A 25,748-nucleotide genomic window follows, 5' to 3' on the forward strand; every position below is an offset into this window, starting at 1 on the left:
TTGTATAAGAATTCTAGATAGAGAGTGTTAGGTACAGCCAAGATGTATGCTTCTATATGTTCATGTTTTAACATTGTTCTCCAAATGCCCCCTGTCTGACAAATACAACTGAAAAAACATATTATCAATAGTTACATAACATCATTATGTTGTATCTTTATTAAGCAACAGGCTGTGGTCTGTTTGAGGGAGGATGAATTATGAATAGAATATGAGGGAAGATCTCTTCTTCCCCCAAGGGACCACACACACCACAAATCATTTCACTGGATGAATGAGAGATAAGAAAGCTGCCTCAGCCTTTATATTGTACACACACACACGCATGCGCGCGCACGCACACACACACACACACACACACACAAACTCATTTCACTGAATTAATGAGATATAAGAAAGCTGCCTCAGCCTTTATACACACACACACACACACACACACACATACACCAGTTCTATATGTAATTTACTCTGTGGTAGAAGTGTCACTTTCACTGCCTTCTCACAACGCACAGTGTTCATTGGGAGAAATGTATGCTGAAAATGTGTTTTGTTCATTGTCAAACTGTGCATAGGAACGCAGAGAAACCCCATAAAGACGTTTGTCATCTAAAGTCACTAGTGCATTTCTGTCTTGCAGTAGATGTACTGTATGTCAAGACTCTTTGTACATCTCTAAAATGAGTCCCACAACAGAAACTTTGACAAACAATTCTCTCTCTCTCTCTCTCTCTCTCTCTCTCTCTCTCTGTGATCCAGGCCACAGAATGGTTCAATGATCTTGTACAACAGGAAGAAGGTGAAGTACAGAAAGGATGGCTACTGCTGGAAGAAGAGGAAAGATGGGAAGACCACGCGGGAGGATCACATGAAGCTCAAAGTCCAGGGAGTGGAGGTAAGGAACGGGGGAGGATGGATGGGACCTGACCCGACTTGGACAAGACAAACCCAGGCTGACACTACGTTGTCTTCCCCTGGCTGTAAGAGAGAGACAGCCAGCTACATGCTGAAGTCGGGTCCTAGCCCTGCTATCTCCCATGAGCCACGCAGAGCGGGGAAACAATGCAGCACAACAATAGTTGTTCCCAGGGAAGGCAGCGGAGTGGAACCGATTGTTTGTACCTTATTAAGGGGCTGGATGTTGCCTTTGCTCCACAGAGACTACATTAATCTTCTCTCCTCCCTCACTAGCTAGTAAACACCATGCTGAGCCCGACCCTGCATCGTGCCCCCCTCCTCACTCCCCTCCATACCACATCGCCCCCTAACCAGCAGCACGACGCAGGCCTAGTCCCAACCGGGTTCACCCTGGCCCAGCCTGGGTTAGTGGTGCAGAGCTGGCATGCTGGTTGATTTATCAGCAGTCACACACATGAAAAGGAGCAGCTCCAACGAACCTAGGGCCAGACTCCACTCACTTTGTTTGTATACTGCTGAATATGTGGTTTTGTGGTTCTGTTTCTCTCGCCTGCTTAGACTTAGGCATTGGTGCCAGGGACACAGGAGTGTGGATGGGTAGAAGCTGTCCACATAGGGCTCAGCTCTGTGTTTGTTCTGCTCTACAGGACTGTCACTCAGGGGAAATAGCTCAATGTTGTCTGTCTGCGCGTGCAACTCTCTGATAACTTGGTCTGGACATTTGTTTTAAAAAATATTGTCTGACAGTTGTTTAAACAAGTATTAATGTCACTCCTTGTGAGAATGCTAAGCCTACATGTAAGATAGAATTCTGCCTGCGGCGCTCAGTTCAGGAATTAGTTCTTTGTGATCTGAAAGTCAAATACTTCCATGTCAAACACATCTAGTCTGATTCGCTGTTTTGATACTCGCTGTGGATTCAGACTCATTTGAAACCCTTCCATATGCCTGGGCTGGAGAACACATCATTAGTGAGGTTACACTTTAGATGGAGGTCACATTATGCAGATAAAGCATGTGACTCAAAAACACACCTCTTTCTGGAGTCACACTGTTCATAATGCTTCCTGTGTGTGAGAGAGATGGTAGAGATGGTTGAGTAGAGGACACTTCTCCTCTGACAGCTCTCCCTGGGATTTCCTATGGAAAACTGCTTCAGGCTAATTGCTGTGGGCAGAGGAGGCATCTCCAGGAGTGAAGATCAGCTAGAGACGTATTCAGGCTGTAGAACCACAGGGAACATAGCTTCAACAACATGTCAACATGTACAGAGGACACTATGTACGTGTGATACCTCCCAGGCATGTTTGATCTGAGTCATGGTGTCACTGTGCCCCTGTGTGTGTATGTGTGTGTGTGTCAAATCAAATCAAATTTTATTGTGTGTGTGTGTGTGTGTGTGTGTGTGTGTGTGTGTGTGTGTGTGCGTGCATGAGTGCATCCGTGTACACGTGTGTGACCCCGTGCAGTCCCCTGACAGGCAGAGAGGATGGGTGATCCATCAAATGCTCTACAGCCCTGGACAGAACAGGACAGGATCTGTGATCCATCAGTCCTCTACAGTCCTGTTCACTGTAAACACAAATAAATGGCCTGACCTTAGCCTTCAGCACTGGGACAGTACAAGTACAGTAAAGTACAGGGATTCCCAAAGTCGGTCCTGGTCCCCCGGGTGCACATTATGTTTTTTGACCCAGCACTACACAACTGATTTAAATAACCAACCCATCATCAAGCTTTGATTATTGGAATCAGCTGTGTAGAACGGGTTCTACATGGAACTCAAATGGTTCTTCTACCTGGAACCAAAAAGGGTTCTCCTATTGCGACTGCCGAAGAACCCTTTTAGGTTCTATATAGCACCTTTTTTCTGAGTGTGTGGCACAGACAGGGCAGGAGGAATCCAGGGGAGAATGTGCAGCAGGGCATGGCTCCAACTCAGCTGGTTCTGGTTAGATTAGTTATTTATACACCACTCACACTGAATGTATTTTTCTTATAGGTCCCCAAAGATGAACTCCTGTAAAATGAATCCTAGTAAGTCACAAATAACAGCTAGCTGTAAAAGTTGACTGCTACATTATTTCAGACCATTGAACCTTATTGGGATGACAGTAGTGCTCAGAGTTGCAGAGCGGAAAGACTACTGTAACGTTGTACACACACGTAGTACACACACGTAGTACACACACATTGTACACACACACACACACACACACACACACACACACACACACACACACACACACACACACACACACACACACACACACATTGTACACACAGTACAGACAGACAGACAGACAGACAGACAGAGTCCTCCAGAGAGTTTAGGACTCTACTGTACAGCGGTAGCCTCTTTTCACTCTAAACATTCTCCTCTCTCCAGCCAGATAGGGCCTGTTAGAAGCTGGGGTTGTTACACAGGCTTGAGTTACCGAACAGAGAAGACAAGTGTTGTGTGTGGTTCAGGCTAGTTGTGCTCAGTAGCTCCAGTGAGGAGAGGGTAGAGGAGAGGGGAGAAGAGAGGGGAGGCATGGGCCCAGCAGTGAGGGGCCTTCAGGGGCATGTGAGATGCAGCGGTGCACAGCGGGAGTGGATGTCAGCGCGTGAGCGTGCTGCTGTTCTGTCTGCTTCAGAGCGCTGGCTCAGCAGGCCAGGTAAACTATGGCTCCCTTCTCTCTCTCTTTCCACCTATCTCTCTCTCACTCTTCCTCTTCTTTCTCTCTCTTCCTCTCTCTCTTTCCCCCTTTTTCTCTCCCTCTCTCACTCTCTCTCTCAATCCCTCCCTTTCTCTCTCTGGTCCCTCCCAGTCTCATGACCTCTCTCCCCCCTCAATCCCTAAATCTCTAGTTCTTGGTCCCGCCATACTTCTTTCCTCCTACTCTCCTCCCCTCTTCCCCTCCTCCCCTCCAACCTCTCAGCCACAGTCCAGACAGACAGAACCTTGAGAACTGGACGGTAAATGCTCCCTGTTCCCTAGAATTGGAGCGCGGGGCATGTTGCAGCATTAGCTCTTAACAGGCCATGAAATAGCAGCCTGCCTCTCTGACACCACCCCCATCACTCCAGGTGAGTTGGCCAGACGGCGGGATAAATGAGCGACCCCCCCCACTCATTTACCCAGAATGCATCTGGCTTGGGCACCTGAGGAGAGATGTCAGTCTGTGATAGCTTACCACTCCTCTTCATCTCTGTTGAGTTCTACTTGTCCTGCTGCTCAGCTTAACTCCTCTATGCCACCCCCCCAAAAAACACTCTTGGTGTGTCCCAATACTGTTCTGGACATCGGAGGTGGAAATATAAAAGTGTCACTTCCCATTACTGTTGGCCAGACATGCACCTGAGGTGTAGGTCCAATAGAGCAGTTTTCATCTCAGTATCAAATCATTTCCGTGTAATAATTAAGTTCCTTACTGTGATTGTTTCCAATCAAAATGGTAAAGAAATTAACAAAAATAGCCTCTTAGCAAGAGCAATTTCTCAAGCAATGATTTGAGCAATGATTTTTTTCCTCTTTATTTTTTACTTAACACTTATTTTTTTCTTAAAACTTGTTAAAGCATTGTTGATTAAGAGCTTGTAAGTAAACATTTCACTGTAAGGTCAATACCGTCTGTGACAAATACATTTTGATTTGAAGCAAGAATTTTTCTAGGACTTTCTGGGAGTGGTCTGACTGGGGAAGGGAAAGATGAAAACTAGGTGATAGGTTTAGAAATCTCTTTCTTATTGGTCTAGTACAGTTTTTCTCGATTGCTTGAGCATATTTTTCCAAACAGAGTTCACTTTTTCAAAACAATTAACACGCAGACCGAAACTGAAACATGTTGGTCACAAGGACACATTTAAGACTCTTAAAACATTAATTATATGACAAAAACCAACTACCTCCATCAAAACATACAACTTGTTATCTAATGAAAAGTGATTTCAATCAATCGTTACACAATGGCCCAATAAATACTAACTATCAATATAACCTAATATGGTTAAACCTCTTGTATATGTCTGTGTTGTTTGTTGATACTATAATTATACTACGCACCATAAAAGGCAAGTAAACATATTATCACAGCATGGGTTGTTTTCTTTTTTCCTGAAATGATTTTACCAAAGATGACCAATACAGAAAGAACGTCACTCAAGGCTTCCTTTGTCCTTTTTCTATTTTAACCGAGAGCTGACCTATCTTCCTCTATGGGTCCCTCTATCTCTCCTTTGTCCTTTTTCTATTTTAACCGAGAGCTGACCTATCTTCCTCTATGGGTCCCTCTATCTCTCCTTTGACCTTTTTCTATTTTAACCGAGAGCTGACCTATCTTCCTCTATGGGTCCCTCTATCTCTCCTTTGTCCTTTTTCTATTTTAACCGAGAGCTGACCTATCTTCCTCTATGGGTCCCTCTATCTCTCCTTTGACCTTTTTCTATTTTAACCGAGAGCTGACCTATCTTCCTCTATGGGTCCCTCTATCTCTCCTTTGACCTTTTTCTATTTTAACCGAGAGCTGACCTATCTTCCTCTATGGGTCCCTCTATCTCTCCTTTGTCCTTTTTCTATTTTAACCGAGAGCTGACCTATCTTCCTCTATGGGTCCCTCTATCTCTCCTTTGACCTTTTTCTATTTTAACCGAGAGCTGACCTATCTTCCTCTATGGGTCCCTCTATCTCTCCTTTGTCCTTTTTCTATTTTAACCGAGAGCTGACCTATCTTCCTCTATGGGTCCCTCTATCTCTCCTTTGTCCTTTTTCTATTTTAACCGAGAGCTGACCTATCTTCCTCTATGGGTCCCTCTATCTCTCCTTTGTCCTTTTTCTATTTTAACCGAGAGCTGACCTATCTTCCTCTATGGGTCCCTCTATCTCTCCTTTGTCCTTTTTCTATTTTAACCGAGAGCTGACCTATCTTCCTCTATGGGTCCCTCTATCTCTCCTTTGACCTTTTTCTATTTTAACCGAGAGCTGACCTATCTTCCTCTATGGGTCCCTCTATCTCTCCTTTGTCCTTTTTCTATTTTAACCGAGAGCTGACCTATCTTCCTCTATGGGTCCCTCTATCTCTCCTTTGTCCTTTTTCTATTTTAACCGAGAGCTGACCTATCTTCCTCTATGGGTCCCTCTATCTCTCCTTTGTCCTTTTTCTATTTTAACCGAGAGCTGACCTATCTTCCTCTATGGGTCCCTCTATCTCTCCTTTGACCTTTTTCTATTTTAACCGAGAGCTGACCTATCTTCCTCTATGGGTCCCTCTATCTCTCCTTTGTCCTTTTTCTATTTTAACCGAGAGCTGACCTATCTTCCTCTATGGGTCCCTCTATCTCTCCTTTGACCTTTTTCTATTTTAACCGAGAGCTGACCTATCTTCCTCTATGGGTCCCTCTATCTCTCCTTTGTCCTTTTTCTATTTTAACCGAGAGCTGACCTATCTTCCTCTATGGGTCCCTCTATCTCTCCTTTGTCCTTTTTCTATTTTAACCGAGAGCTGACCTATCTTCCTCTATGGGTCCCTCTATCTCTCCTTTGTCCTTTTTCTATTTTAACCGAGAGCTGACCTATCTTCCTCTATGGGTCCCTCTATCTCTCCTTTGTCCTTTTTCTATTTTAACCGAGAGCTGACCTATCTTCCTCTATGGGTCCCTCTATCTCTCCTTTGTCCTTTTTATTTTAACCGAGAGCTGACCTATCTTCCTCTATTTCTCCTTTGTCCTTTTTCTATTTTAACCGAGAGCTGACCTATCTTCCTCTATGGGTCCCTCTATCTCTCCTTTGACCTTTTTCTATTTTAACCGAGAGCTGACCTATCTTCCTCTATGGGTCCCTCTATCTCTCCTTTGACCTTTTTCTATTTTAACCGAGAGCTGACCTATCTTCCTCTATGGGTCCCTCTATCTCTCCTTTGTCCTTTTTCTATTTTAACCGAGAGCTGACCTATCTTCCTCTATGGGTCCCTCTATCTCTCCTTTGTCCTTTTTCTATTTTAACCGAGAGCTGACCTATCTTCCTCTATGGGTCCCTCTATCTCTCCTTTGTCTTTCTTCTATTTTAACTCCTTCTTCCTCTATGTCCTTTTCTCCTTTGTCCTTTTTTTTTAACCGAGAGCTGACCTATCTTCCTCTATGGGTCCCTCTATCTCTCCTTTGTCCTTTTTCTATTTTAACCGAGAGCTGACCTATCTTCCTCTATGGGTCCCTCTATCTCTCCTTTGTCCTTTTTCTATTTTAACCGAGAGCTGACCTATCTTCCTCTATGGGTCCCTCTATCTCTCCTTTGACCTTTTTCTATTTTAACCGAGAGCTGACCTATCTTCCTCTATGGGTCCCTCTATCTCTCCTTTGACCTTTTTCTATTTTAACCGAGAGCTGACCTATCTTCCTCTATGGGTCCCTCTATCTCTCCTTTGTCCTTTTTCTATTTTAACCGAGAGCTGACCTATCTTCCTCTATGGGTCCCTCTATCTCTCCTTTGTCCTTTTTCTATTTTAACCGAGCTGAGCTGACCTATCTTCCTCTATCCCTCTCTCTCCTTTGACCTTTTTCTATTTTAACCGAGAGCTGACCTATCTTCCTCTATGGGTCCCTCTATCTCTCCTTTGACCTTTTTCTATTTTAACCGAGAGCTGACCTATCTTCCTCTATGGGTCCCTCTATCTCTCCTTTGTCCTTTTTCTATTTTAACCGAGAGCTGACCTATCTTCCTCTATGGGTCCCTCTATCTCTCCTTTGTCCTTTTTCTATTTTAACCGAGAGCTGACCTATCTTCCTCTATGGGTCCCTCTATCTCTCCTTTGACCTTTTTCTATTTTAACCGAGAGCTGACCTATCTTCCTCTATGGGTCCCTCTATCTCTCCTTTGACCTTTTTCTATTTTAACCGAGAGCTGACCTATCTTCCTCTATGGGTCCCTCTATCTCTCCTTTGTCCTTTTTCTATTTTAACCGAGAGCTGACCTATCTTCCTCTATGGGTCCCTCTATCTCTCCTTTGTCCTTTTTCTATTTTAACCGAGAGCTGACCTATCTTCCTCTATGGGTCCCTCTATCTCTCCTTTGACCTTTTTCTATTTTAACCGAGAGCTGACCTATCTTCCTCTATGGGTCCCTCTATCTCTCCTTTGACCTTTTTCTATTTTAACCGAGAGCTGACCTATCTTCCTCTATGGGTCCCTCTATCTCTCCTTTGTCCTTTTTCTATTTTAACCGAGAGCTGACCTATCTTCCTCTATGGGTCCCTCTATCTCTCCTTTGTCCTTTTTCTATTTTAACCGAGAGCTGACCTATCTTCCTCTATGGGTCCCTCTATCTCTCCTTTGACCTTTTTCTATTTTAACCGAGAGCTGACCTATCTTCCTCTATGGGTCCCTATGGAGAGCTGACCTATCTTCCTCTATGGGTCCCTCTATCTCTCCTTTGACCTTTTTCTATTTTAACCGAGAGCTGACCTATCTTCCTCTATGGGTCCCTCTATCTCTCCTTTGACCTTTTTCTATTTTAACCGAGAGCTGACCTATCTTCCTCTATGGGTCCCTCTATCTCTCCTTTGACCTTTTTCTATTTTAACCGAGAGCTGACCTATCTTCCTCTATGGGTCCCTCTATCTCTCCTTTGTCCTTTTTCTATTTTAACCGAGAGCTGACCTATCTTCCTCTATGGGTCCCTCTATCTCTCCTTTGTCCTTTTTCTATTTTAACCGAGAGCTGACCTATCTTCCTCTATGGGTCCCTCTATCTCTCCTTTGTCCTTTTTCTATTTTAACCGAGAGCTGACCTATCTTCCTCTATGGGTCCCTCTATCTCTCCTTTGACCTTTTTCTATTTTAACCGAGAGCTGACCTATCTTCCTCTATGGGTCCCTCTATCTCTCCTTTGACCTTTTTCTATTTTAACCGAGAGCTGACCTATCTTCCTCTATGGGTCCCTCTATCTCTCCTTTGACCTTTTTCTATTTTAACCGAGAGCTGACCTATCTTCCTCTATGGGTCCCTCTATCTCTCCTTTGTCCTTTTTCTATTTTAACCGAGAGCTGACCTATCTTCCTCTATGGGTCCCTCTATCTCTCCTTTGACCTTTTTCTATTTTAACCGAGAGCTGACCTATCTTCCTCTATGGGTCCCTCTATCTCTCCTTTGTCCTTTTTCTATTTTAACCGAGAGCTGACCTATCTTCCTCTATGGGTCCCTCTATCTCTCCTTTGACCTTTTTCTATTTTAACCGAGAGCTGACCTATCTTCCTCTATGGGTCCCTCTATCTCTCCTTTGACCTTTTTCTATTTTAACCGAGAGCTGACCTATCTTCCTCTATGGGTCCCTCTATCTCTCCTTTGTCCTTTTTCTATTTTAACCGAGAGCTGACCTATCTTCCTCTATGGGTCCCTCTATCTCTCCTTTGTCCTTTTTCTATTTTAACCGAGAGCTGACCTATCTTCCTCTATGGGTCCCTCTATCTCTCCTTTGACCTTTTTCTATTTTAACCGAGAGCTGACCTATCTTCCTCTATGGGTCCCTCTATCTCTCCTTTGTCCTTTTTCTATTTTAACCGAGAGCTGACCTATCTTCCTCTATGGGTCCCTCTATCTCTCCTTTGTCCTTTTTCTATTTTAACCGAGAGCTGACCTATCTTCCTCTATGGGTCCCTATCTATCTCTCCTTTGACCTTTTTCTATTTTAACCGAGAGCTGACCTATCTTCCTCTATGGGTCCCTCTATCTCTCCTTTGACCTTTTTCTATTTTAACCGAGAGCTGACCTATCTTCCTTATGGGTCCCTCTATCTCTCCTTTGTCCTTTTTCTATTTTAACCGAGAGCTGACCTATCTTCCTCTATGGGTCCCTCTATCTCTCCTTTGTCCTTTTTCTATTTTAACCGAGAGCTGACCTATCTTCTCTCTCTCCTTTGTCCTTTTTCTATTTTAACCGGAGCTGACCTATCTTCCTCTATGGGTCCCTCTATCTCTCCTTTGACCTTTTTCTATTTTAACCGAGAGCTGACCTATCTTCCTCTATGGGTCCCTCTATCTCTCCTTTGACCTTTTTCTATTTTAACCGGAGCTGACCTATCTTCCTCTATGGGTCCCTCTATCTCCCTTTGTCCTTTTTCTATTTTAACCGAGAGCTGACCTATCTTCCTCTATGGGTCCCTCTATCTCTCCTTTGTCCTTTTTCTATTTTAACCGAGAGCTGACCTATCTTCCTCTATGGGTCCCTCTATCTCTCCTTTGACCTTTTTCTATTTTAACCGAGAGCTGACCTATCTTCCTCTATGGGTCCCTCTATCTCTCCTTTGACCTTTTTCTATTTTAACCGAGAGCTGACCTATCTTCCTCTATGGGTCCCTCTATCTCTCTCTTTGTCCTTTTTCTATTTTAACCGAGAGCTGACCTATCTTCCTCTATGGGTCCCTCTATCTCTCCTTTGTCCTTTTTCTATTTTAACCGAGAGCTGACCTATCTTCCTCTATGGGTCCCTCTATCTCTCCTTTGACCTTTTTCTATTTTAACCGAGAGCTGACCTATCTTCCTCTATGGGTCCCTCTATCTCTCCTTTGACCTTTTTCTATTTTAACCGAGAGCTGACCTATCTTCCTCTATGGGTCCCTCTATCTCTCCTTTGACCTTTTTCTATTTTAACCGAGAGCTGACCTATCTTCCTCTATGGGTCCCTCTATCTCTCCTTTGTCCTTTTTCTATTTTAACCGAGAGCTGACCTATCTTCCTCTATGGGTCCCTCTATCTCTCCTTTGTCCTTTTTCTATTTTAACCGAGAGCTGACCTATCTTCCTCTATGGGTCCCTCTATCTCTCCTTTGACCTTTTTCTATTTTAACCGAGAGCTGACCTATCTTCCTCTATGGGTCCCTCTCTCCTTTGACCTTTTTCTATTTTAACCGAGAGCTGACCTATCTTCCTCTATGGGTCCCTCTATCTCTTTGACCTTTTTCTATTTTAACCGAGAGCTGACCTATCTTCCTCTATGGGTCCCTCTATCTCTTTTTTTTCTATTTTAACCGAGAGCTGACCTATCTTCCTCTATGGGTCCCTCTATCTCTCCTTTGACCTTTTTCTATTTTAACCGAGAGCTGACCTATCTTCCTCTATGGGTCCCTCTATCTCTCCTTTGTCCTTTTTCTATTTTAACCGAGAGCTGACCTATCTTCCTCTATGGGTCCCTCTATCTCTCCTTTGACCTTTTTCTATTTTAACCGAGAGCTGACCTATCTTCCTCTATGGGTCCCTCTATCTCTCCTTTGACCTTTTTCTATTTTAACCGAGAGCTGACCTATCTTCCTCTATGGGTCCCTCTATCTCTCCTTTGTCCTTTTTCTATTTTAACCGAGAGCTGACCTATCTTCCTCTATGGGTCCCTCTATCTCTCCTTTGTCCTTTTTCTATTTTAACCGAGAGCTGACCTATCTTCCTCTATGGGTCCCTCTACCTCTCCTTTGACCTTTTTCTATTTTAACCGAGAGCTGACCTATCTTCCTCTATGGGTCCCTCTATCTCTCCTTTGTCCTTGCCTTCGTCCTCTTACTTCGTCCATTGCAAACAGAAACTCAGAGGTGACCTCTTTTATGCACGAATAAGGACTGATTGAACAATTGGGCAAATATGTTTTGCACAGGTGCAGAAGAGGTTCAAATTCATTGTAATAATTTGTTTCAGCTGTGACCAAATGTTTGCATTTTGTTTGTCACGTTTTTGACTGCACTGGGCCTTTAAAGTATGATGTCATTGAGCGTTTTAAACACAGGTTGAGCATAGCAAATCATCTCCTGGCTTCTCCCTGTGTAATAGCAGACACGCTCTGGTTTGGTCCAGCCAAGAGGCACAGATTAACATTAACACAGTCCAACTGATCCTAGATTCGGTCTTGTCTGGTGAGACTAAAGCCATCACCCACAGAACCTGTTGGCTTCTAATGTGGACTCTTTAACTGCCCCCCACCATCACCTCCCCTCTCCTTATTATTCCAGAGTTTTAGGGTGTTACATATATATCTGTATGATTGGGATCCTAGAGCGTTTGGTACCCTGATGCGAGCTATAAAGCATGTGTGAATCACAAACGAACCCTAGCTGAAACGAATCCTGGACCTGCGTGAGTAGCGGCTTCAGGACCAGAGTACCAGCTATTGTGACGCAGCTGTGTGAGCACCATGGAACTTTTTGGCCGTTGTTAACAAGCTAGCAAGCTCAGTAACGTAATGTATAATGTGCGTCTCTCAAATCACATCCTAGAATTGTTATTTTTTGAAAGAAAAACGTGTTTTGTTGAATTCGTTTCTTTTTTTACCTTCATTTAACTAGGCAAGTCAGTTAAGAACAAATTCTTATTTTCAATGAAGCCTAGGAACAATGGGTTAACTGCCTTGTTCAGGGGCAGAACGACAGATTTTTACCTTGTCAGCTCAGGGATTCGATCTTGCAACATTCCAGTTACTAGTCCAACGCTCTAACCCCTAGACTCTAACCATTAGGCATACCTGCTGCCCCAATTCTCAAAAACACTCCAGCAAACCAAACTAGGGAACCTTAATATACTCCCCCAAACACAGATCGATTTCTCTTAAGTGAAGGTGGCAGTGCCTTTGACTAATTTCATTACCACAGGCTAATTATACTGATTGGAATAACCTCTCCTGCTTAGGTGAATGGAAGGCAAGCGCCTCCATATTCTTGGAACTTAATGCCAATACCGTTCCATTCCCCCCTCAACCGCTTCTCTCCCCTCCCATGCCCTAAATAATCAAAGTGGCCTGCTCCTCGCTCCTCTTAACATGTCAGTCCATGTTGAATCTGTCTTAATGCGTGATTTCAGCCGTGCAACTGTGCAATGAAGGAAGCTAATGGAGCATGCTGGTGGCTCAATCGCCTCTGGTCATTGATAATAATGAAGACAAATATCAAAACGTTAGCTGCTAATGCTGTAATAGAGTGGACGCTGGGCTGGGGTGGATGCAGGGAGCACTGCATGAGGATGGACACATCTACACCACAACACACCACATCGTGTGCAGTGTGTCCCATATCACATGACCTTGAGGGTCTAGACCAATGATGTATATAAACCCTGTATTGCTGATGTTATGTTTTGGCCTCGGAAGAAGCAGTCTTCCATAGGAATGAATGGAATTCTACAGTATTTCAATTACATTTTTCAAGGACAAAATTACTTGTATTTAATAAAAGAACATTGTCGTAGAGGGGACAGTAGCATTAGAACTTGGAAAAATATATACTTTAAGAGAAAAAAAATATTTGGATGATTAGCTGACATAATATAATTTCAAGGTATGTATTAAGGTGTCTGTAATAGAATAAATGTGGCAAAAACAAATGTAGACATTAGTAAATGCATTTCTATAGCTTCCAAATACTTTTTTACAACGTGAGGGAGTACCAAGATGGAGGCGCAGTGACTTCAAAACAGCACCCGCGTAAGTCATCTAGGTTATTATAAATCATTGGTCTAGACAAGTTGCTCAGGCTTTGTCTTTGTCAATTTTGTTGAATTTAAATCACTTAGGTAAGACGATTCCAATGTTAATTCGATATTCTACCAACACAAGGCAGAGTTATGTTGTCCAGACTCAATGATGTGGGCTTTGTCTGTTTAAAAAAAAAAAGTTAAGTCACTAAGGTGCTTGTAAATTTCTACCAAGGTGAGAAGAATCCAATGTCCGTTTGGTATTCTACCAACACAAAGGAGGGTTGAATACCCGAGAGAGTGGGTGTTGTTGATTTTAGATCTCTGTATGTGTGCTAGTGTGTGTTAAGGAGAAGATAGTTGAGCAGAGGGCGACTGGGTTGGAGACAGTGTGTGTGTTGCATAGCAGTCAGATAGCAATACAGCAGCTGTTATCACCAGATTGCAGGGCCAGATGTGGAGATGACAAAACAAACAGGTCTCTCCAGGGTTCTACACAAACTTTTCCAATGGTGGCACTGGTGCTACCAACTTTGTCAGTTGGTGGCACCAGCACATGATTTGGTCTACCAAAATGTACCTGTATTCCATACAGAACTAGGCTAATAATGACATATTTTAAATTAGCATGCCTTTGTGTTCTTACATTGATTTGGATCGATTTACTATTTGCTAAAAACGTTTTTATATTCATAATAATAAACTAAAGTAAAAAAGGTAACACAATAAAATAACAATAACGAGGCTATATACGGGGGTACTGGTTCGAGTCAATATGCGGAGTACAGGTTAGTGGAGGTAACTGGGGTAATACAGTGTAGGAAGTGTAGGAATACATGTAGGAAGTGTAGGAAGTGTAGGAATACATGTAGGAAGTGTAGGAATGCATGTAGGAAGTGTAGGAATACATGTAGGAAGTGTAGGAATACATGTAGGAAGTGTAGGAATACATGTAGGAAGTGTAGGAATACATGTAAGAAGTGTAGGAATACATGTAGGAAGTGTAGGAATACATGTAGGAAGTGTAGGAATACATGTAGGAAGTGTAGGAAGTGTAGGAATACATGTAGGAAGTGTAGGAATACATGTAGGAAGTGTAGGAAGTGTAGGAATACATGTAGGAAGTGTAGGACGTGTAGGAATACATGTAGGAATTGTAGGAAAACATGTAGGAAGTGTAGGAATACATGTAGGAAGTGTAGGAATACATGTAGGAAGTGTAGGAATACATGTAGGAAGTGTAGGAAGTGTAGGAATACATGTAGGAAGTGTAGGAATACATGTAGGAAGTGTAGGAAGTGTAGGAATACATGTAGGAAGTGTAGGAATACATGTAGGAAGTAGTAAAGTGACTATACATAGATTTAAAAAACAGCGAGTAGCAGCAGTGTTAAAAAGGGGTTCAATGCAAATATTCCAGGTAGACATTTGATTAACTGTCTAGCAGTCTTATGGTCTGGGGTCCGGTACCGCATTCTGTGTGGTAGCAGAGAGGACGAGAACAGTCTATGACTTGGGTGGCTGGAGTCTTTGACAATTTTTAGGGCCTTGCTCTGACACAAAGGGAACACGGTTTTTGGTCAATTTCTCGTTGAAAAAAAATGATACAGTAATCCCTCAATAACTCTTCAACATCTCAAATTGACTAGCTTCATTAGTGTGTTTGTGTCGGGAGTGTGCTGTCTATTTAGTTAGCCAATGCCCACATTATTCTGAAATATTTTGTATGGAACGCTTTGTATGGAAACCCAAGTTGAAGCCAACATTCGATGTTGTCTTGCTTATAGGAACCACACATCATTTTACTGCAACAAGTGCAACACCCTTGGATTGAAACGATGGGAAACAAGCGAAAGGGCATAGGCCTGCATCTCTCTAAAACGGATCAGAAATGAAATTACAGAATCATTTTATTGGAGCAGTAGAACTTCTAAATCGGCTACCATAACTTCAATGACTTTTCAAGAGCTCAGAGGAAAGCTCCGATTTTCAAGGAAGGGTTTTCCAATGAGGACTGAATTGCACATTGTAAATATTCAACCAAAACTTAAAACTTTTTGCTTACCATTAATAATGCAATATTATTTTCAGTGGCCCAAGCGGGCCACTGACGGGGATGTTCGAAGGGTTTGCGGAACTTCCCCTGTGTGTCAAGTTCTGACACACACAGATAAGGGGATTGACTCCTTTGCCTCTTCACAAAGTTGGTATATTTGTGGTCAATAGCACATTACCGTTTGAATGAATCATGATGATAGAAAAAAGCCAATTGTGAACTAAAGACGAACGTGACCAGGTAAAAAACATGTAATGGCACCCGTGCAACCAATTAAACATCTGTGTCACACTGCCAAGTCAAACGGTTGCAGTATCGAACCCTGACTCTCTGTGAAGAAAGTGACACCACACATGACATCACTCTCCCCCTAATCTAACTCAAGTGCGAAATTATGATCAGATAACTGATACGGTAAACACCACATCGTCAAAGGCTAAACAGTTTCCTGCTATATTTATCATTTTTATTTCAACTTTTAAACAACTGTGGATTTTGTAAAGACAGTAAATTGATTAACCCACCCCATTGTGTGCTTTCTCCGTCCCTTGGTGGGTCTGCGTTGTTATTCCTATATTTTTTATTTGACTCGGAGCTCTGCTCACGCCACAGCCTGCCTGTGCTTCCTTTTTGAATTACCTGAATGTGTTGGAGATAAGACCAATCTGTTTGTGACATTTTTAAAGCTCTGTTACCATGGCTATAACTCCTAACCTCCTTCTATGGTGAAAATGGGCAGTCAATGAAGCTGTTCTGTCACAAGGCACAGGAAATAGACCATTGTCCTATTTCGTTCTGTTTCTTATTCCTGTATTCAACTGGATAATATAAAAAGGTGGAGGTGGACCTAGCTATGCAGAAACTGGGGAATAGAGTCAAAATATAGAGTGCTTCATTTATTATTTCTACTTAAAACAAGTTCACAGACAGTAATGCATGAATGTCAAGACAATGGCATCAAATATTACTATATGATATACTACCATGTCTATGTACTGTATGTATTCAATGGAACCTTAACACACCGATAAGGTAATACTGAGTATCTAGCCAGAGTACTACAGTCATCTGATGGACATGTCCTCTCTAGCTAGTCATATTTAATGATACTGTTTCACCAAATCAAATAACATTGTTTTTGTCACATGCTTCATCAACAAAAGGTGTGGACTAACAGTGAAATGCTTACTTACGGGTCCTTCCCAACAATGCAGAGAGAAAGAAAATAGAGAAATAATAGAAAAGTAAGACACATAATAAAAGTACTAATAAACACACAATGAGTAATGATAACTTGGCTATATACATGGGGTACCAGTACCGAGTTGATGTGCAGGGGTACGAGGTCATTGAAGTAGATATGTTCATATAACTAGGAATAAAGTGGACTATAATAAACAGTAGCAACAGTGTATGTGATGAATAAAAAAAGGTTTGTGCAAAAAGGGTCAATGTAGATGGTCCGGGTAGCTATTTGGTTAACTATTTACCTAACTAACGTATGGCTTGGGGGTAGAAGCTGTTCAGGGTCCTGTTGGTTTCAGACTTGGTGCATCGGTACCGCTTGCTATGCGGTAGCAGAGAGAACAGTCTATGACTTGGATGGCTGGAGTCTTTGAACCTAGGAACTACAGCTACAGCCCCATCAATGTTAATGGGGGCGTGCTCGTCCCTCTGTTCCCTGTAGTCCACATTCACCTCCTTTGTTTTGCTGACGTTGAGGGAGAGGTGGTTGCCCTGGCAACTGAGAGGTGGTTGTCCAGGCTGTCTCATCGTCGTTGGTGATCAGGCCATAACACTGTGGTGTCATCTGCAAACTTAATGATGGTATAGGAGACTAAGCACGCACCCCTGAGGGGCCTGCCTGTTGAGGGTCAAAATGGAGGTTGTGTTGTTGCCTACCTTCACCACCTGGGGGTGGCCCGTCAAGAAGTCCAGGGTCCAGTTGCAGAGGAAGGTGTTTAGTCCCAGGATCCTTTGCTTAATGATGAGGAGGGCACTATGGTGTTGAACAATTAACATCATTCTCACATAGATGTTCCTCTTGTCCAAGTGGGAAAGGGCAAAGTGGAGTGCAATAGAGATTGCATCATCTGTGAATCTGTTGGGGTGGTATGCAAATTGGAGTGGATCCAGGGTGTCTGGGATGATGGTGTTGATATGAGCCATGACCCGCCTTTCAAAGCATTTTATGGCTACAGAAGTGAGTGCTGTGGGGCAATAGTAATTTAAAGAGGTTACCTTGGCGTTCTTGGGCACAGGGACTATGATGGTATGCTTAAAACATGTAGGTATTACAGACCTCAGGGAGAGGTTGAAAATGTCATTGAAGACACTTGCCAGCTGGTCAGCGCATTCTCTGATTACGCATCCTGGTAATCCATCTGACCCTGTGGCCTTGAGAATGTTAACCTGTTTGAAGGTTATAATAAAAAAATAAATGACGGAATTTGAAAACATATAATAGACTTGCAGTAAAGCCAATCAACTATCCAAGACCCCCTACAGTCCCTCTGAAAACCTTCCCGTGTTGCTTGCCTCAGTGTTGCTTGCTTTAAAGCGAGCATAGAAGGCATTTAATTTGTCTGGTATGCTCGCGTCACTCTGCAACTCGCAGCTGGGTTTCCCTTTGAAATATGTGGTACTTTGCAGGCCCTGCCACATCCAACGAGCGTCAGAGACAGTATAGTAGGATTCGATCTTAGTCCTGTATTGACGCATTGCTGGTTCAATGGTTTGTCGGAAGGCGTAGCATATACTGTAGAATAAAGCAGCATCTGTAATGGCTGTGTTACTATTGGCTGAATCATAATGTGTTAGTGTTCCTATAGGCTGAACCAGAGGGTTGCCACATCAAGGACTTTCCTTCCAGTATTCACAATGTATTTACAGTGTCCAGCTCACCCATCATTTCTCTTTAAGCTTAGTGTAATTAGTTTTTGACTCTTGCTTCTTCATAATCGCTGAATCACTCAGTAGCAGTTAAGCCCTGTTTCTGCCTTTCATGCCGACCCTGCTATCACCACTTAAATCCCACAGCAGGATTTGGGGCTAATTTTAGGAGGGGAGTGTGGAGTGGGTGGATGTTGAATGTATAAGAGCCTGTCAAAAGCTGTGCATTATCGGCACTTTCCCCCTAATTTAATTTGCCACTTGTTGCCCCCCCCCCCGTCACTATGTTGTCATGCTGAGGAGCTCCACAGGGATCCCCTCTTTATTGTGACGGGAGGCAGGGAGGGAGTGAGTGAGGGATAGGGAGGAAGGGAGGGAGTGAGTGAGGGATAGGGAGGAAGGGAGGGAGTGAGTGAGGGATAGGGAGGAATAGAGGGAGTGAGTGAGGGATAGGGAGGAAGGGAGGGAGTGAGTGAGGGATAGGGAGGAAGGGAGGGAGTGAGTGAGGGATAGGGAGGAATAGAGGGAGTGAGTGAGGGATAGAGAGGAAGGGAGGGAGTGAGTGAGGGATAGGGATGAAGGGAGGGAGTGAGTGAGGGATAGGGAGGAAGGGAGGGAGTGAGTGAGGGATAGGGAGGAAGGGAGGGAGTGAGTGAGGGATAGGGAGGAAGGGAGGGAGTGAGTGAGGGATAGGGAGGAAGGGAGGGAGTGAGTGAGTGAGGGATAGGGAGGAAGGGAGGGAGTGAGTGAGTGAGGGATAGGGAGGGAGTGAGTGAGGGATAGGGAGGCAGGGAGGGAGTGAGTGAGTGAGGGATAGGGAGGAAGGGAGGGAGTGAGTGAGGGATAGGGAGGAAGGGAGGGAGTGAGTGAGGGATAGGGAGGAATAGAGGGAGTGAGTGAGGGATAGGGAGGAAGGGAGGGAGTGAGTGAGGGATAGGGAGGAAGGGAGGGAGTGAGTGAGGGATAGGGAGGAATAGAGGGAGTGAGTGAGGGATAGGGAGGAAGGGAGGGAGTGAGTGAGGGATAGGGAGGAAGAGAGGGAGATGTCTTCGGGAAAAAATGACTGGAGAAATCCTTAATGTATCACTTTAGCTGAGGACTTTGCGTGCACACACACACACACACACACACACACACCTCTCTCCTCTCCTGGGTCTGTGTGAGGAGGCAGGTAAACATGGCCCAGGAGATTAGTTGTGATTCATGGAGCATGGAGATGAGGAGTGGACATAATATTGTGGACAGAAATAGCCCGCGGTGATGCATTAAGGCCTCCGTCTCCGTCTCTGAGCTCACTGTGTTAAAACCAATACAATTGAATCAAGCAGCGGGCGAGCGACATGGCGGGAGAGAGAACAGAGCGTAAAGCACTAATGTGGTGGAGGCCACATGAAAACCCTATTGATTCCTGTGGGGATGATGAAGAGAGAGACAGGCGGGCGAGGGAGTGAGGTGGCAGGGCCTTTTGAAATGTAAGAAGGACCAGGTACCGCATCGCGTGTCATTCATTATCTCTGTGATCGCTAGAGCTGCACTAAAGCACATCAACTCCTCCTACGTTTGATACAGCACCCCTGGGACAGACAGACAGAAACACACACACACCTACACACACACACACACACACACACACACACACACACACACACACACACACACAGAGCAGCATCACCTCCAGATATGTAAAGATGATGGAGGGGAGCGTATGGGAAAACAGGCTGTTGGGGGGCAGGCTATCTAGGCTACTGTAGGCTAGGCTGTGCTTTGCGTGAAACAGTCAGTGGCTGCTTTGTGTGTAACCTCTCTTCTGCTGTGCTACAGTACACTCCAGTGAGCCGGAGAGAGAGGCCGGAGCAGCACGAGACCAGGGCCTTATGTTAATAAATAAGTGACTTTCACTACTAGGGCCCCACTGCCCTCTCTCTGACACAACAGAGAAGTGCATTCAGTCTCACGACAGTGGCTGTTTACAGTATAGAGCCAGAGCCCACTACCTTGTGGTTATGCTATGTAATTTCTGTGCTATGTCAATTCTGATTATTTACCAAATTCTAGCCAGGAGAAGTGGTATTGTTTCGGTCGTTAAACCTGCCAATTGTTTTGCATGTGTTATTCTGTTTGCAGTCGGATAACTTTTTTACCTCCAACTCAATTTGTCAGAATGAGCTGTAATGGGGATGAATCAGAGTAATATTCTGGCTGCACAGCACACAGACATGAAGGTCTCCAAGCACACAGCTTTAGATCGACTCTCAAGTGTCTCTCACACTCACCTCCCTGACGTCAGTCTTCTCTTCACCAGAATCTCTTTTTAATGATCTACGTTGCTACATGAGGATTCTGGCCCCATCACAGTCCGACCTCAGAGTCCTGATAGCAGGGTCTCTTTTCCCTTGTACACAGGGCCTTTTACCACAGGGTCAAAGAGGGTGTAGATATTGAATGGTTGCACAGAATGATATGCCTTGGATCACTCTTGGGGATATGGGAAGGGGGTCTGTACTGTACTGTAGCTGGCGTGGAAAAGGCTGTTCTCTGTAGAGAGGCTGTCTCCTCAGACCCTGTAATGCTTGCTAGCTGGGCTCTCTCCTCTTCTCTCTTCCTGCTGGCCTTGAACACGTTCTTCCTTTCATCTGCCTGAGAGAGAGAGAGAGAGAGAGAGAGAGAGAACCCGTTGCAGACCCCTCTGTTGGCGTTAAGGATACTGCCAGGGCGCCACGGGGTTGGAGGTGGAATCACTTTGTGATGTTAGCTCCTTTTGACGCAAGAGCAGAGACTGATGGGTGTTCTGTACTGTATACCATGTCTGCATGGGATGGGCCCACATTTCAAAGGAACTTTTCGGCTACATCTGCAGAAATCTTTGCGTATTGACATTAGCAGTGCAATTAATTCCTAAATTATCCTCCTCCATCTATATACAGTATTTATGGTTCTAACTTTCTTACATGCAGCTTGTTTGAACTTTTACCGAGGACATTTGTATCTTGTTTACTGTGTCTCTGCAGCAGAGGAGGTGGTGTGTACAGGTCCATGTATTATTAACTCTGGGTGTAGTAGATGAGGAGGTGGTGTGTACAGGTCCATGTATTATTAACTCTGGGTGTAGTAGATGAGGAGGTGGTGTGTACAGGTCCATGTATTATTAACTCTGGGTGTAGTAGATGAGGAGGTGGTGTGTACAGGTCCATGTATTATTAACTCTGGGTGTAGTAGATGAGGAGGTGGTGTATACAGGTCCATGTATTATTAACTCTGGGTGTAGTAGATGAGGAGGTGGTGTGTACAGGTCCATGTATTATTAACTCTGGGTGTAGTAGATGAGGAGGTGGTGTGTACAGGTCCATGTATTATTAACTCTGGGTGTAGTAGAAGAGGAGGTGGTGTGTACAGATCCATGTATTATTAACTCTGGGTGTAGTAGATGAGGAGGTGGTGTGTACAGGTCCATGTATTATTAACTCTGGGTGTAGTAGATGAGGAGGTGGTGTGTACAGGTCCATGTATTATTAACTTTGGGTGTAGTAGATGAGGAGGTGGTGTGTACAGGTCCATGTATTATTAACTCTGGGTGTAGTAGAAGAGGGTGTGTAGGTGGTGTGTAGATGAGGAGGTGGTGTGTACAGGTCCATGTATTATTAACTCTGGGTGTAGTAGATGAGGAGGTGGTGTGTACAGGTCCATGTATTATTAACTCTGGGTGTAGTAGAAGAGGAGGGGGTGTGTACAGGTCCATGTATTATTAACTCTGGGTGTAGTAGAAGAGGAGGTGGTGTGTACAGGTCCATGTATTATTAACTCTGGGTGTAGTAGAAGAGGAGGTGGTGTGTACAGGTCCATGTATTATTAACTCTGGGTGTAGTAGAAGAGGAGGTGGTGTGTACAGGTCCATGTATTATTAACTCTGGGTGTAGTAGATGAGGAGGTGGTGTATACAGGTCCATGTATTATTAACTCTGGGTGTAGTAGATGAGGAGGTGGTGTGTACAGGTCCATGTATTATTAACTCTGGGTGTAGTAGAAGTTTATAAGTAATTTGCTGCTGCATTATGTTTAATAACTACAAAATCAAACCATTCCAATGTTCCCACAGCCAGCCTTCAAAGGCGTGGTAATGAGCCGAGCTGGAGAGTTCAAAGAGAATGTTAAAGTGTTTATATAGACCTCTTTACTGTGTGGTGTGCTAGGAGACGCTATTTATACTGACAGTGATATAGTGAGAGGATTGATATTTAACATGAAAGAATGACTTTAGAGGAGTTTAACAGAGAAAACAGGTTAAACACTTATGCTCCGGGCAATAGGGAAAACACTTAAGGAGTGAGGATACTCTCCATTCACACACACACACAGTTTGACATCTTGTTCTCTCTTTAGTCATTCAGCAGACACTATTATGCAGAGTGACTCACAGGAGCAATTAGGGTTAAGTGCCTTGCCCAAGGGCACAGGCATTTTTTCTTCTTCACCTAGTCAGCTCAGGAATTTGAACCAGCAACCTTTCAATTACTGACCCAATGTTCTTAAACGCTAGGCTAACTTTTCACTCTCTGTTTGTCTGTTGTTCCAAGACTATTCACCATGTCTGTGTTAACCCTGCTCTTTCCACTGGGCTGACAAGGTCCTCACTCCCTTGTGTTCACATTGCTTGTATTTCCCTTGTCCTCTTTTCTTCTTACCATGTCCCTTTATTTTCCACCATTTCCCTTAGATTCTTCTGTTCTGTTGTTTTTGGTTAGGAGGGCTTTGCCGAAATGAAAGGGAAGTGAATAGATTTATATTATACACTCAAATGTGCAGGAGATGAGTCATTTGTGTAAAACCCAAGAGGGTGCTGAATGTGTTCTGCCTAGTCTGTAGACAATCTGGTCCCCTGTTAATGTCACTGTCATCCAGTAATGATGAAAAACCTGTTACACATTGTACACACACAACATGGACGCACGCGCGCACACACACACACAACATGGACGCACGCGTACACACACACACACACACACACACACACACGCAGAGAGTTCATCAAAATGGGGGTTATAAAGGCATGGTGGGCATATCAAAGTGTCAGGCATGCTCCCTGTAACTATATGTACACTCTATAAACCTAGGAGAACTAACACACACACACACATCTGCACGTGCACACAAACATACAAATAGAAGGAATTACAGTATATACTTCAAATGGAAGACAATAAGGGGTTAAATAGAAACGGCTTGTCTAGGATAGATAAAAATGAATCCAAACGGTAGAGTGTAGAGACTGAAAAAAAGATTGATGAAAAGCGGGGAGGGGGAGCTGCTGAGCGAGGAGAGAGAAAGCCAAAATGAACGATATAGCCCCTGGCAAACAGAAAACAATTGTTACACTGCCTCCCACAACCCACTTCAACCTTAAACAGAAGATTTTTTCACTCAATTAATTTCTACACATTGGAGCAAGGGGCCTGGGCTGAAATAAATACTTTTATATGCTGCTACTGCCTATGGATCTGGACTGTTCTTTCTCTGGAAACACAGGCTGCGTATTGGAGTATGGACTAGAATACATAGATAGAATCATTATAAAAAACACATTGTGCCACAATTGGCTGTAGCCTAATAGCTTGTTGGCTAAATACCTAATGCTAGCTTGCTGGCTAAGATAACTGCATATAGCTAACATTTGTTGATAACTGGTTAAATGCCATTATATATTTCCAAAATGTTGGTTTACTTGAATGTACAGTACCTGCTAGGTGTTAATAGCAACTGGCTAACTCATGCAGTGCTAACATAACGTTACCAGGCTATTAGGGCTAACATTAGCAGTCTAGTAGAGCTAGTGTTAGCAGGCTAGTTGGCTAGCAACCTTGCAAGTTGATTTGTAACAATACATTCATGAAGTATTTTCTTGTTAAGTTGGCTGGAAATGTACTTGAAACCAATAGTCATGGGTGCAAGCAATTTGGTTTAATTTGAATTCTACATTTGAAGTGATTTCTGTTGGTGTTTACATTCTAGGGAGTAAGCTGGCTCGCCAGGTCCTCCATATTACATCACACCCTGGAAAAATGTTTTCCGACTCGACTTTGGTATTCTTCGGAATTCTAATCGTTTTATGTAATAATACAAATTTAGAAGTGAGATGTAACTTTCCATTTGATGCGTGTTCTAATGCAAATCCATATGTTACATATGGTTACATTTATGCTACCTACCCTTCCTTTAATGATACAACAGGGATGAGATATATGATGAAAAGCTACAGCATTAACAGCCAACACAAATAATAATATACAGTACAAGTCAAAAGTTTGGACACCTACTCATTCCAGGGATTTTCTTTATTTTTTCTAATTTCTACATTGTATAATAATAGTGAAGACATAAAAACTATGAAATAACACACATGGAATCATGTAGTAACCAAAAATATATTTTATATTTGAGATTCTTCAAAGTAGCCACCCTTTGCCTTGATGAACGCTTTGCACACTCTTGGCATTCTCTAAACCAGCTTCATGAGGAATGCTTTTCCAACAATCTTGAAGGAGTTGGCGCTTGAGAAGATGGCAGACATTTTACGTGCCCCCAGCTGATTGTGTTTTTTTGTTCATTTAATTGCGTTGTTTGTAACTTGTTTTTTAAACTTATTTTGTATATTGCCGAAAATAACTTCTAGACATCAGGACTGCGATTACTCACCACGGACGAGCAGAATCCCCTTTTTCCTTTCATGACTCTGACGAGCCCGACGCGAAGGGTACACTGCTTCCTCGGGAACAGGCCTTGATCCCCGTGATCTGCATGAAGAGGAGGCGGAGAAAGAGGGGCCGAAGGTCGGGCTGCCTTCTGAGAATTCGTAGGTGATCGAATAAACCCCACTTCCCTCCATTCTGCTAGCAAACATGCAATCTTTGGACAATAAAATCAATGAGTTACGCGGAAGATTAAACTACCAACGGGACATTAAAAACGGTAACATCTTGTGCTTCACGGAGTCGTGGCTGAACGACGACCTCATCAACATACAGCTGGCTGGTTATACAATGAACCGGTAGCATAGAACAGCGGCGTCGGGTAAGACAAGGTGCTACTTCTAAGGAAGTCTCGAGCTATTGCTCACCTGAGGTAGAGTATCTCATGATAAGCTGTAGACCACACTACCTACCGAGTTTTCATCTGTATTCTTTGTAGCGGTTTACATACCACCACAGTCAGAGGCTGGCACCAAGACAGCATTGAATGAGCTGTATTACGCCATAAGCAAACAAGAAAACACTCACCCTCACCCAGAGGCGACACTCCTAGTAGCCGGGTACTTTAATGCAGGGAAACTAAAATCTGTTTTACCAAATTTCTATCAGCATGTTAAACGTGCAACCAGTGGAAAAAGAACTCTGGACCACCTATACTCTGCACACAGAGGTGCATACAATGCTCTCCCTCGCCCTCCATTTGGCAAAACTGACCATAATTATCCTCCTGA

The 25,748-nt window shown here is 43.6% G+C and overlaps 1 protein-coding gene across 1 annotated transcript in view; it reads left to right on the forward strand.

The window, feature by feature from the left end:
- The window catches only part of LOC112215211 (calmodulin-binding transcription activator 1), a 622,788-nt gene that overhangs the window by 327,135 nt on the left and 269,905 nt on the right, over positions 1-25,748 (forward strand). Inside the window, exon 5 of the mRNA XM_042299516.1 lies at positions 757-892. Coding sequence (XP_042155450.1) covers positions 757-892 — 136 coding nt within the window. The remainder of the gene's footprint in view (positions 1-756; positions 893-25,748) is intronic.

This window comes from Oncorhynchus tshawytscha, linkage group LG16 (genome assembly GCF_018296145.1).
Source record: "Oncorhynchus tshawytscha isolate Ot180627B linkage group LG16, Otsh_v2.0, whole genome shotgun sequence".
In the NCBI taxonomy this organism is placed as follows: Eukaryota; Metazoa; Chordata; class Actinopteri; order Salmoniformes; family Salmonidae; genus Oncorhynchus; species Oncorhynchus tshawytscha.